The sequence below is a fragment of the Triturus cristatus genome, chromosome 3_2 (assembly GCF_964204655.1).
Source record: "Triturus cristatus chromosome 3_2, aTriCri1.1, whole genome shotgun sequence".
In the NCBI taxonomy this organism is placed as follows: Eukaryota; Metazoa; Chordata; class Amphibia; order Caudata; family Salamandridae; genus Triturus; species Triturus cristatus.
The window spans coordinates 1,102,623,269-1,102,637,706 of NC_140584.1; the positions used below are offsets into that span (position 1 = coordinate 1,102,623,269).

A 14,438-nucleotide genomic window follows, 5' to 3' on the forward strand; every position below is an offset into this window, starting at 1 on the left:
AGCTCCTTCTGCTCTCTTCTCGAAACAACATCTTGCTTCATTGATATCTTTCTAATGAATTATGTCACATCTTTACCATCTTACCTGAGAGATACGATGGACTTCCTCAATAAGATTCAGAAAATCCCATGGAAAAAAGGTCTCATCATGGCAACAATAGATGTAACGTCTTTATACACCTCAATCCTCCACACTGATGGAATAACAGCTGTCAAACACTTTTTACAAACAAGATCTATACATTACCTGGAACACTCAGAGATGCTATTAGAGATGTCACATACTGTTTACATCACAACATATTTCTTTTCAAGGGTGACCTCTTCAGACAAAGACAGGGAACCGCAATGGGGACATCTTTTGCGCCCACTTATGCTAGCCTGCTTACGGCAGTATGGGAGGCTGAAGTTCTGAGGACTCAAGATAATTCTAATAACAAACTCTGGACAAGATTTATCGATGACCTCTTCGTAATATGGGAGGGAAATCACATAGACCACGGGAGCTTCATTGAATCACTGAACAATAACGACTACAACTTATCATTCATATCCACAATCAGTGAAACAAATGTCATCTTGGATGTGGAAGTTTTCATCAAAAATCAAAGGCTATACACCAAGATACACAGTAAACCATCCTTGTGCAACAGCATCTTGCACGCTAATAGCAGACATCCACAAAATTTAAAATGGAGCATACCTTACGGAGAGATGCTCAGAGCAAAAAGAAACTGCTCTGAAGTCTCTGCTATGGAAATCCAACTAGATTAAACGAGCAATCGCTTCCTTGAAAGAGGTTATCTTATAGAAGTCATTGAAACTGTAAGAACAAAAGTGAAATTGAAAACGAGAAGAGATCTTTTAACACCACACAGAGAACGTCCACAGGAAAATAATAAAGAAGATGCAACAACACGGCTTATCATCGATTTCAACATCCAAAACAAAGAGCTAAGAGAAATCATACAGAGGAACTGGAAGGTACTAATGCTAGATGTAACCTTAAAGAGAACGCTGTCTTCACATCCAAGCATCACCTATAGGAAAACAGCCTCCTTGGTAGATATCCTAACACAAAGTCATTTGGAAATAAAACAACCAAATACACTTTCTTGGCTAAATACTACGGGCTTCTGGAAATGCTCAAAATGTAGAGCCTGCGAACATGGCCAAAACTCAAGTACATACAGACTCCAAAATGGGAAAATTGAACGTATACAAGATCACATCACATGCGAATCAAAGTATAAGGTGTATATAATAGAATGTCCCTGAAAGAAAAAATATGTGGGAAGCACAATCAATAAATTGAAATTGAGAATTTTACAACACCTGCGGGCAATCAAGAATAAAGATTTCACCTATCCGATGGGCAAACATTTTCATGACTTCCACTTAAGTGATAACCAACAGTTAAAATATTTTGGCATAGAAATTGTGAAGCAAAAAGAACCTAAGACGAACACAATCTCAACTCATCTTGGCAATCAGCACTGAAAACCCATATGGGCACATTCAACCTAAGAAAAAAACCTCAGGGATGGCAATTCACATTACCTTGATGAAAAGTATGTCTCTGGCAACCTCAGCTGTACACCAAAAATAAAAGAATTTTTTAAAAGGGACAAACTACAAATCGAATAATGCTATGCTGTTCTATCTGCCCTTTATTAATTTGACAAAGTTTAAAAATGTACTGGAAACTGATATGAAATATCTTACAATGCAATGGGTTAGGAAAGTTCCAACATGACTTGATAAAATTGGAGTAAAGGCCCCCATCCTTTTTTTAAAAGATGTATTTGTTGAAATTCTAACTATCGCATGGTATAGGATTTGATGAATATACGTTTTAATGAATTGAACTACAAGAGAAGAGCGTTCACTTATTTTTATCAGGATTAAATACACTGTTACATAGATCACCTTTATCATGGGAAATGTTAAAATTACACACATTAATTGGAGTTTATTGGACGAGTACTTGACTGTAATTGAAAGGACCTGAGAACACTCTATCTCATTGATTACCTTTAAAAACTCAAATGCATATGACACTTTAGGATAGGAAACCCCCTTATCGGCTGACATACAAATATGAATTAAGTCCTAATCAAACTGTAATTGAATTGTAATCAAAACTAAATGAGAATAGTTTCTCTATCTTCTACACATAGCATATAAACGCACCCGTCACCTTAAATAAAACTTCCCATGAATTAACAGATGGAATCGAGCCCATTAGTTCTTAAATTAATTAGAGCTTATACTGATTGATGCACCTCTCTTCTTTGCACATAGATAAAATGGTAAGTATCACCTATACCTCATGTTTGTATGCACATTCTTCATTGGGTACAAGGTTCATCAGCACCAGCCTCAGCAAGCTTTTTCTTTGGAGGAGGTGTTTTGTGGGTGGGGGCTAATGTGCCTCTTAGGTACGTCTCGGCATCAGGCCCTGCCCCCTCCAAGGCACCTCCTCCTCCTCAGATTTAAATTTTTGTTTTAGTTGACTGAACAAGGGCCATTTTGAGATCTGATTGGATGCCACAACATGGAAAATGTTGTGGCAGCCATTACAGGACTGGTGTGCCCCAGTCCTGGAATAAAAGCTTAAAGGACACAAAAGTAATCAGGGTGAGCATACCCTGATTCCTAGCCACATTAAGGGGGGGTCTTAAAAGACATTTCCAAATGTATAAAACCAGTCGCGGCCGGCATTAATCGTGGGTTGGGGGTGGGGGGAGGGTCGTGCGGGGAAGAGGAGGGGGGTAATTTAATAATTAACAAAAAAGCTTACCTGTCCGCAGGCCGGGTCCCGTGTTTTCTCGGCAGAACAGGAACAGGAACAGGAAGCAGGCAGCTCCCCTCCCCTCCCCTAAGCCAATCACAATGCTGCAATGTCAGCGTTGTGATTGCGGGGATGCCATTTTCTCTATGTATGCTACATTGCAGCCTGCATGGAGAAAGGGCCGAGTGCGCATGACTGGTTTGGGCGGCCCCAAAGGGCCAACCAAATAGTCATTGCGCCCTCAGGAGTGGGCACACCACTCATCCCTACTCGCAGAGCAGCACCGCCCACCCACAACCAAACCCTTCTGGTTTCTCAAAGTGCGAAAAGCGGAAACATAAAAGGATAGTTATTACCGCGAGAAAGCATTGGGTGACGCTTCTAGTGGAGGAGCCACCTCCGTATAAAACTCCTAATTTTTATTGTGGGATATGTGGATCAAGTGCCTAGATTCACAGATCTCCGCAAGATGCAGTATGGATTTGAGGAACCCATTTGGGATGCATGAACTCCTCCACCTCCGACCCCAAAAATTCATTGCACAGGCTATAGGCGGTGTGGTTGGCTGTGGAGGAGCTAGTAACTCCTGCCCATTTCACCACACTACCAGGTGCAAGCTTCACGGACTCAATAAGCCCATCTGAGGAGGGGATACTACCTCCTGCCCTGTACACCTCCACCTGATGTAAGCTTCACTGATTCAAGGGGTCTGGTGTGTGGAGGCGCTACTTCCTCTCACAAGTGGGTGCAACCTTCATGGACTCAAAGGGCTCTAGTATGAAGGGGCTAGTACTGCAAAATGAATACATTATCGCAGGAGTAAGCTTAACTAACTCAAGGGGCCCAGATGTACAGGGGCTAGTACTGCCACCCTGTTCAAAAACATTGGGTACAAGGCTCACAGACTCAAGGGGCCCAGCTGTGGAGGGTCTAGTACTGCCCACACAGTACACTACTACTGGGTGCAAACTTCACAAGCTCAAAGGGCCTGGCTGCACAGGCGCTAGTACTGCGCACCCGGTACAGAACCACTTGGCGCAAGGTCCATGAATTCAAGGGCCCAGCCGTGGAGCATCTAATTCCACCCACCCAGTACACCACCGCTGGGTGCAAGCTTCACAAACTCAAGAAGCCCTGCTGTGGAGGGGTTAGTATCATCTACCTGGTAGGTGAAAGCATTACGCACTCAAGGGTCCAATCTGGGAAGGGGCTAATACTGCGGACCAGGCACTGTGGCATTGAGGAAAGTTTCATGGACTCAAGGGGCCCTGATACAGTGGGGTAGTATTGCCTGGCCAGTACTGCAGTGCCAGGGGAAGCTTCAAGGATTGAAGAGCCCGGCGTGATACCGCCAAAAGGTGGAACTGCCAAGCACTCACCTAGTCCGGAACACTGGGGCTAGAGCTAGCTTCACAAACTGAAGGCCCTGACAGCAAAGTTGTCCTAAGATGGAACCACAATGCGCTCAGCTGCCAAGCTGCCAAGCTCCAACCCTCTACTCTGGAACACCAAGACCAGAGCAAGCTTGACAGGCTGATGGGTCTGGCTGTAAAGCCATCAAAAGGGCAGAACCGCAAGCTCCAGCCACACCACCCTGAAACAACAATGCCAGAGTGAGCTTCTCAGACTGAAAGGCTGGGCTGGAAAGCTGCCAAAAGGCAGAACCTCCAGGCCCCCAAACCCTGCAACAGCAAGGACACAGCAAGTTTTACAGACGGTTTGCCCGGCTGAGAAGCTGCCAAAACATAGAACTGCTAAGCTACCCCCTACCCAGGAACACCAATCCGGAGAAAGCTTCACAGACTGATAGATCCACCTGTGAAGACGCCAAAAGGCAGCACTGTCGAGCTCCTACTTCTACTACCCAGAAACACCAACATCAGGGAAAACTTCACAGACTGGAGTACCTGGCAGCAAAGCCACCAAAGACGGAACCATTAAGATCCACCGTACTTTAGGTACACCATTCCCAGGACAAGCTGAATGGACTGAATGGCCCGGTTGCAAAATTGCAAAGGCAGTACCATCAAGCCCCTACACCAACATATGGACGAGCTTCACTGGTTGAAGAGAACTTTAACTACTTATGGACAAAGGCGGTTAACGCCCGGAAACTGTCCCCCTAGCAGAACCTCATCAGTGCAAGCTTCCCAGACTAGAGGACCCCAGCTCTTCATACCACCAAACTAAGGCCTACACAGGAGACTCCCACTAAGGAAAGGTTCCCAGACTGTTTGGGGATGGCTGCACACGGGCAAAAGCAATCACCTCCACCCTACCATCCACCTGTTAGACCCCGTCCAGGTTAAGCTTCCCTGACTGACCATGATACCACCAATCATCTGTTAGGAGAAGGCCTGAGCAAGCTTCCTAGATAGGAGGGAACCATTACACACAGGCAAAGGTAATTGCCACCACCAGTGGCGTAACACAGGCCTCCGCAATCCCTGCAGTGCAGGGGGGACCCCGAGATGCAGGGGTCCCCTAAGCACGGAATTTTGGTCCGAGAGCTTATGATAAAATGCGGAGCAGGGGAGTCCTCTGTGCACCTTGCAGGGGGGCCCCCTAAAATTTTGTTACGCCACTGATCACCACGCTAACTTATACACAATAAACCCAGGCCCTTCTCGGACCAGAGATGGCCCTGCTGCACATGGCCGAAGGCCATGAGCAATAGCTGTCAAACGATCATGGAGGGTGGGGCACAGGGCCTGGCCAGCACCCCGTCCATTTATTGTACAGCTTAGAGACCACTGGTCTTATCGCCACTGCTGACAACCGAAGACCATCCACTGTGCATGCTCATGAAGGATTAATTTGGAAAGAACTAGCCAGAGATCACACCACACATCTCACCCTCCATTGACAGCCTGTTGATATTGATGCTGAGGGCTTGGCCTGCAAAGTCCTACAGGCTACCTCTACTGGGAACAGTCGTAGGAAGCACACAGTGCAGATTATCTGTTGATGTATGATTGAGAACAGTGTCTGCTTCACAGTCCCTGTTATTGTTAGGATATAGGGACTTTTCATAAAACAGGATGTGACTACATGCCACAACCTGTAATGGTTAAATTGTCTACAAAAGGTTTCTACAGAGAATGCTTCTATTCCCTATCAGTAACAGGGGAAATGTGTACATTTAAACATAGGTTCAAGTGCAAAGAACTCTTCAGTTAAAAATTTTGTTTTTTTTTTAAACAGAAAATCAGTGACAAAGCCAGAGGTTAAAGTGAAGTTATTGTTATGTTTGTCCATAACAACATAATACCTGTTTAAAAACCTCTGAAAAATCACAGTCAAAGTGCAGGTCTTGACATAAAACAAAATCTAAACACCTCAGAAATTTGTCAATTGTGATTTAGTACACTAACTATAACTTGAACCCAGTCATTCATTCTTTATGACCTTAACATATTACGTAATTCACATCATGCGAAAATTACATCATTGATGAAATCTCTGATGACATCATTGATGACATCATAATAAATACTGTGAACCTGTATTGCAACAAATCACACATGCAGAATAAGTAGGCTCTTTATTCACGAATGTGTCTTAATCATCTCGAAAAAGAAGGAAGTAAAATATAAGATTATCTTCCTTATATCAACACCTGGTCTTTTCTTTGCTAGACTGATGCTGGGGTTCATGGGAGTCACTGCCTTCCTCTCTATGTGGATAAGCAACACGGCCACCACCGCCATGATGATCCCCATCGTCCAGGCGGTCATGGAGCAACTCAGCAACACAGAGCAGAATCTGGGCCACCCCGAGCAGCTGGAGGGCCAGGTGAATCCAGGGATAGAGCTGGAGGAGAAGAATGCCATGGACCTAGCATCTGTGCAAGGTAAGAGGTGGCGCTTGAAACCTTCATAGATCCTTTGTAGAGTTTGACACAAGTGGGAAGTAGGGGACTAGAATATGAGAAACTGTGTTAATCTGAAGAGATCACCAACTCGTTATACGATGTGACCAGTAGATGACACCAGGGCCATTGCCTCCACCTGGAAAGTACACTGGGGAATCCATGCTCTTGGATCTGGCTCTAAAGCCGGGAACGGCTTCCCTCAACACATCAGAGCCTCCTCCTCTCTTCTTGTCTTTTGCAAGAAGCTGAAGGTCTGGCTTTTTAAGTCAGCCCCCAGGGCTGTCCCTACAGAGGCTACAGGGCACATGGATACCCTCACAGCTATAGAACCACTGATCATCAAGAACAATCTTAATGGTTTCCAATTCTGACCACATACATGTTCATTGGTTACAGGGATTACAGTGACAAAGAGTGAGTATCTACCTATTACAGGACAAAATATCAAAGTATCAAAAATATCAAAGTACTTTGAAATATTCTCAGAGATCCTAATATTGTTTTTCACCATGATTATAGAGAGGTCACAAAATAAAGTTAACTTGGCCTTTCAATATTCTTTATTAATGCTGATAGTTTTTTTTATAGAGACCACGTCAAATTAAAACAACTCTATTGCAAGGAAATATATTTAGAATATATTTTAATTTTAATATTTTAATATTAATTTTAATATATTTTAAGCAAAATTGTGCCAACTTGTGTTTCTCACATTATTTTACATTAAATATAGGTACAGTATCAAACAAGTAAACAGAGGGGAACTGTTCCTTTCCCACTTTGATGGGCTAAATAGTCCTATGTACTGAATTATTTCTGAAATAAATAGATTTTGAGAGGAAACATTAGTTTTGCTTTTGCAAGACATTAATCCTTACCTTCTTACATTTGCTTTAGAGGACAAACAAGAAAATTACCTTGATATAACTCTATTAAATATTTCAGGACACATGCTCTCAATAAGAACACATGTATACGTCTTTAATTTATTATCCTTCCCACCGCTATCATTATATATCATACTGCACTTTCCTTAAATTCATAATACAAGGGTGGCAAACCATAAAACAGCTTATGATGGCATGGAGAGCATTAAGATAATTTAGACGGGGCAGTAAATCCTGTTACTTGTCCCAACACAGTTACAAGGTCCAGGATTAATCATGCACCCAGTAATTTCCAGCCTAGGATTCCTGTTTGGGATTTAGCTTGCTTTCCCTGTTAACTCCTCTCCCCCACTTCTGTAGTTACTGGTACACTCATTATCATTATTTACAAGGGGTCAATTTAACAGGGTAAAATTAGGGAACTTGCACTCGGATCCTCAGGCCCAGATTGACGCAGCGCAGCAAGTAAGATATGTCCCTGTCTACCTCTGTTTCTGCTTCCATGCCTCAACATCCACTCACGGTTGTGCCACAGTGCAATGGTGTGTGCATTCTGTAAATATTAGTTTTTGCACTTGAAGTGGACCCTTCCAGTATAAAAAAGATCCTTTAACATGTTTCCTTCTTTGCATGCACGCCAATTAAAGTTTGTTTTTTCCAAGTAATGAATTTAATAATCTATCATTCACATAAGATGTTTTTGCATATTTTATTTTTTGTAATCGTTTTCCGGTCATCATTGTTTCCAAAATTAAATAATTTTAGATTGTGTTTTCAGACAATGACCCAATAGATTTCGAGCAGTCTGCTCTTCTTCAAGAGGCCATAAGCCAAAGGGAATTGAACCACGCATGTATCAGAAATATAACTCATTACTCAGACAGTATTCACATAAGATATACATAGCCAGGTTACTCTTGGGATATATGATCCCAGCAAAATACAACCATCAATTTATTTCTCAAAAGTGCCAACAGTGCCAGTCTGATAATGTGTGCAGAGTACGGTTTGCCAGTCTCTCGTTAGCCTAGTAATGCGTACAGACTACAGTTTTACAGTCTGTCCTTAGCCTAGTAACATGTGCAGAATACGGTTTTCCAGTCTCTCATTAGCCTAGTAACGTGTTTAGAGTACGGTTTACCAGGCTCTCGTTAGCCTAGTAATATGTACAGAGTACGGTTTGCCAGTCTCTCCTTAGCCCAGTAATGTATACCAGTCTCTCATTAGCCTAGTAACGTGTTTAGAGTACGGTTTACCAGCCTCTTCTTAGTCTAGTAATTTATAAAGAGTACGGTTTGCCAGCCTCTCCTTAGCCCAGTAATGTCTACCAGTCTCCCTTTAGCCAAGTAATGTATACAGAGTACGGTTTCCCAGTCTCTCCTTAGCTGAGTAAAGTGTAAAGAGTACAGCTTACCAGTCTCTCCTTAGCCCAGTAATGTTTATAGAGTATGGTTTACCAGTCTCTCCTTAGCCCAGTAAAGTGTACAGAGTACGGTTTATCAGACTCTCGTTACCCTAGTAATGTATACAGAGTACAGTTTCCCAGTCTCTCCTCAGCCCAGTTATGTGTACAGAGTACGGTTTGCCAGTCTCTCGTTAGCCTAATAATGTGTGCAGAGTACGGTTTACCAGTCTTTCCTTAGCCCAGTAAAGTGTACAGAGTACAGGTTACCAGTCTCTCCTTAGCCCAGTAATGTGTACAGAGTACTGTTTACCAGTCTCTCCTTAACCCACTAATGTCTACAGAGTACGGTATGCCAGTCTCTCCTTAGCCTAGTAAAATGTACAGAGTACGGTTTGGCAGTCTTTCGTTAGCCAAGTAATGTGTACAGAGTATGGCTTGCCATCTCTTATTAGCCTAGTAGCATGTACAGAGTACAGTTTACCAGTCTCTCCTTAGCCCAGTAATGTTTACAGAGTACGGTTTGCCAGTCTCTCGTTAGCCCAGTAATGTGTGCAGAGTACGGTTTACCAGTCTCTCCTTAGCCCAGTAAAGTGTACAGAGTACGGTTTCCCAGCCTCTCCTTAGCCTAGTAATATGTACAGAGTACGGTTTGCCAGTCTCTCGTTAGCCATCTCTTATTAGCCTAGTAGCATGTACAGAGTATGGTTTATCAGGCTCTCGTTACCCTAGTAATGTATAAAGAGTATGGTTTCCCAGTCTCTCCTCAGCCCAGTAATGTGTTCAGAGTACGGTTTACCAGTCTCTCCTTAACTCAGTAATGTGTACAGAGTATGGTTTACCAGTCTCTCCTTAGCCTAGAGCCTATTAAGGTATACAGAGTAAGGTTTCCCAGCCTCTCGTTGCATACAGACTCCGGTGTACCAGTCTCTTGTTTGCCTAGTAATGTGCACATAGTACCGTTTATCAGTCTCTCGTTAGACTAGTAATGTGTACAGAGTACGGTTTACCAGTTTCTTCTTAGGCTAGTAATGTGTACAGATTGCCAGTCTCTTGTTAGCCTAGTAATGTGTAGAGAGTATGGCTTACCAGTCTCTCGTTAGCCGAGTAATGTGTACAGAGTACGGTTTACCAGTCTCTTGTTCGCCTAGTAATGTGTACAGAATATGGTTTACCAGTCTCTCGTTAGCCTAGTAATGTGTACAGAGTACGGTTTACCAGTCTCTTGTTCGCCTAGTAATGTGTACAGAATATGGTTTACCCGTCTCTCGTTAGCCTAGTAATGTGTACAGAGTACGGTTTACCAGTCTCTTGTTCGCCTAGTAATGTGTACAGAGTACGGTTTACCAGTCTCTTGTTCGCCTAGTAATGTGTACAGAATATGGTTTACCAGTCTCTCGTTAGCCGAGTAATGTGTACAGAGTACGGTTTGCCAGTCTCTCCTTACCCTAGTAATGTGTGCCGGAGAGTACTGCCTGTGACATGAAGCAAGCATTCCATTGAATGGACCGCTTGAAATGGCCGCTATCTTACCAACAGTCATGCAGCTTTACTGTTAAACCTATGTAATGCACAAACAACAATAAGCTGAAATCAAGTATCAGTGCATTTTTATTGTTTCTGCATTACTTTAGTAAAGTGTCTTGGGCTGTTTTGACCGTATTAAATACAATATTTGCTTCCATCACACCTCAGAATTTCCCCAAAATCTGTACTTTAGTTAAAGATTTCTTGCTGCTGATACGTTTTGAAATATTTGTAATGATAATTTGCAAGTATTTAAATTTTCTTGTATGTTAGAAAGCATTTGGGTCCCTGCTTTCTGACCCCCCTAGTCCCCGGTCCCACTATGCCTGCACCCCCACCCTCGGAAGTTTGCTAGTTGTTGGGGCACATTATAAAGTTCCCTCACTTTGCTTACAAGGGAAGGAAAGGTAAACACCATTAGTGGTTTTCAATAAGCAGCAGTTTCGTAAATGACATTGCATGAGACTAGCCCTGTCTTTGTACTCAAAACAAAATAATGGCTCCTTACAAGCAGGGGGAAGATATCTGTTCACATGAAAAGTGGCCACATGCCTTCTCAGGTCATTGCTCCTGATTCATCGATTAGGCCGCTTTTGTTCATGAATAATCAATACGGCGATGTCTAAGGTTTCATTTCTTTGCAGTCATAGGGAATGGACATGTTCCGGAGAGCCCTAAAGTGATGGACGATAGTGCCCAGAAGAAGCGTATCCGCAAAGGCATGGCACTGTGCGTGTGCTACGCGGCGAGCATTGGCGGCACGGCCACGCTGACCGGAACTGGGCCCAACCTCGTGCTGAAAGGCCAGATGAACTCGTAAGTCATTCCGCTGTCATTTCATAATGTAATTCATATTGTGTTCATGGTCAAAAACCATCTGTGACCACGTTCTTCATCAGCAACGCCACAGCCCGGCCTTTGAGCCCATTTTATGTCCATTAAACTGTGGTGGATGGAAATGCTTCTTAATTCCCGGTAGTTACTAGGTTTTGCCTACACAGAGCATGCGCTGTGCTTCAAGATTGTTTTGTTTACAATTCAGTAGGCTCACAATCATCCCACAGCATAAAAATAGATGTTTTCATTGTCATTCTCATTTGCAATCTCTCGACTGCTTAGCACCCCTAGGCCTCCCTTCTTTCTTGTTTTAGCTTTTTCCTGGAGTATTTTGCAACTCACTATCTTTTTAGGTCTCGCGTGGCGTTGCAGAGCAAAGCGCAGCTCGCCTCGTTAGGTCTCGCATGGCTTTGCAGTGCAAAGCGCTGCACGCCTCAACGAGATTTATTGTGACTGAGGAGTTGAAACCCTGCCCCTCATTTCCATTGGCTGGCTTCACCGTTTATGCTAAACGGTGGCCTGCCATTGGAAATGAGGGTTTTTGGTTGATGCCCTTTCGCCTCCGAGCCGACTGGGTCGCCTGCTTTGCTGCTGTCGCAAAGCACTTTCTTATCTTTATGGGGCCATGTGCTTCTAATTAGAAACACATGGCCCCATAAACACAAGAGATACCCATGCTCCGGCGGCAGCGCAGTCCTCTTTCACTTTCGGGACCGTGCTTGTTGTTTGTTCGCTTAGTGAAGTATCCGACTAACATAGACGTAGCTGGCAGGTATGAAAGGAACAAGTACTCATAAGTAACCGAATACTGTGTGATGTCAGTGCGAGCAGACTTTTATGGAAGGGCTGGTTAAACAGGAAAAGTGAGTCTCGGCAGCTCTCTGCTGCAGACTAGAGAGCGATCAGAGCAGCGTCCAAACAATTTGTGTCAGTGGAGCTGGAGGAGCGACGGGGGTGAATTATTCCACAGCATCTGGAACTCCAGTCCAATATGCCGGCCGTGGACAGACTGCTTCTGGAAGAGGCTTTGCAGGACAGCCCACAGGTACCCGAACCCCCCTTTCCCACCCCTATACGTGTGTAACAGGTTCTGTAGTATGCAGGACTGCCCAAAGGGCCCTACCAGGAGGGTCACTGGCAGCCCTCCACCCATACTAGAGCCTCGGCTGGACATTTCAAAGTTACAGACGACCCACAAGAGCCCCCTTCTATTAATAAACGTGCATATTAACTAGTCTTTCTGACTGCGGATAAACAAGCAAGCGATTCTCCCGGCAGCTAGGGTGGTTGCTGTCTGTCTGTGCAGAGTCCCCAACACCTCCCCCTCCTCTCTCTGACCCCGCAGAACTCCCGATATGTAAATATGCAAGTCTGTCTCTGCTGTCTCGGCGTCTCCACAGGACGGTACAGTTGGGAGGAACACAAAGCGAGACCTTGTTCCATTCATGTTTTGGGAGCGATCCTAACACCCCTCACCCGCCATTTCTCACAGTCCGCGCAGACTGCACTCTTCTCAATAAATACATTCCAGACGGAGGCAGGGTGAGAGATTGTCCAAGCGTGAGAGGACTGCCACCGCAAGCATGGCCTGTTGCTGGCAGCACCCAGCAAGCATGGCTTCCCTATTGTTATACCATGTGCTTTATTAGCCCCCAACCAGGTTTGTGCAGCAATACGTATATACAGACACTACACATCTGCAATGGGCAGAGATGGATTTATTGAGTGTTCGTAGCCGCGTTTGGTTTGAGCAGGGTGTCCAATACAGTTGCCCTTCTAATTCTGTTATTTGCACTACAGCATTTTTCACGGAAAAAATAAACTACAAACGCAATAATTCAATGAATAAATAAAATGCGTGGGTTGTTCATTTACCTACTAAAGCTACATTTAACAGTTTCCGTTTGTTTTTGCTGGTGTTCTAAATCTTAATGTGACCCATGCTAGTAAGAGATGAGCTTAGGCGCTTCACCACACTGGTGGTTCGAGCAGAGGGACTCTGAAAGAAAATCACCACCCTGGCCCAAATCAGTCAACGGTAGGCCAGCCAGTGGGCCTTTCTGCTTGAGGTTGTAGGGGACTATGTGCTACTAGTTTTACTCACTGTGGTTGCAATGCCTTTGTTTAAAACGTCACAAATTTTACATCTGTAGTACTGCCTCAGCAGCAGTGGGTGGTTAATGCAAAACTAAAACTCGTCTGGCAAATTCACAGACAGTGCAGCCATGAATGCAGCACCTCAATTAAGTACCGGTCCACAAATTCCGTTGCCAGCCTGGGAACACGTGCTTAAGTTCAAATTAAGTCCTTTAAACCACTTCCCTGCATTCTAAGCAGAGTGTCAAAGTCACATACGGTGTGACAAGGTTTTAATGGTACGAGTAGTGCACCAGACTTCCCAAACAAAGGCCTCCCTCATCCACAATTGGATTTGAGTAGGGGATGGGTTATTGTTGCTATTACTTAGTAGGGGGTTTCAAACAGGAAATAGACACTCCAGTAAGATACTACTTTAATCTAGGAGTTGACATTTTGAAATAATTTCAAAGCAACATTTTGCTTTCGATACAAGCTTCCTACAACACTTCTGCTTACGAGAGCGCTAAATAACCGCCTTTACTGTTACCTTATTTAATGGTAAGAGTGCAATATTCATGTTCTATTAGGAGAGAATGTGTCTGTGGTGTGTGTGAGTGTTCTATCTGGAGAGGGATAGACAGAATACTTGTGTGGTGCGTGTGGGCGTTTGTTCATGTCATCAGGCATCACAAGAGCACATCAGAGCCTAGCAGGCAGTGTCGGCCATCTTAGGGGAATAATAAAAACAAAGTAGGTGCAAAAAGAGGTATTCCCTTTCATTAAAGTACTGGTGCTGGTAGAGGCTCCAAATACACCATCTATTTTCACTCACAAAACGTTTTATTTTTATTTTGTGGTATTATTTTTAAAGACGTAAAGTTCATACTTAAAATACTTCAGGAAGGTTTTTCATTTTTAGGTCATCACTAAATGGGTTGAACAGTCCATGTTGTACATACAAGAGTTATGTGAAGACAAAGAACCTTTCTCTTCCATACATTATCTCATCTATACAATCTGTTTCTTCAAGACAAAAGAA

At 43.7% G+C, this 14,438-nt stretch overlaps 1 protein-coding gene across 1 annotated transcript in view; it reads left to right on the forward strand.

The window, feature by feature from the left end:
- Positions 1-14,438, forward strand: part of SLC13A5 (solute carrier family 13 member 5) — a 321,734-nt gene that overhangs the window by 235,740 nt on the left and 71,556 nt on the right. The window contains exons 5-6 of the mRNA XM_085649894.1: positions 6,432-6,646; positions 11,128-11,299. Of these exons, the coding sequence (XP_085506020.1) occupies positions 6,432-6,646; positions 11,128-11,299 (387 nt within the window). The remainder of the gene's footprint in view (positions 1-6,431; positions 6,647-11,127; positions 11,300-14,438) is intronic.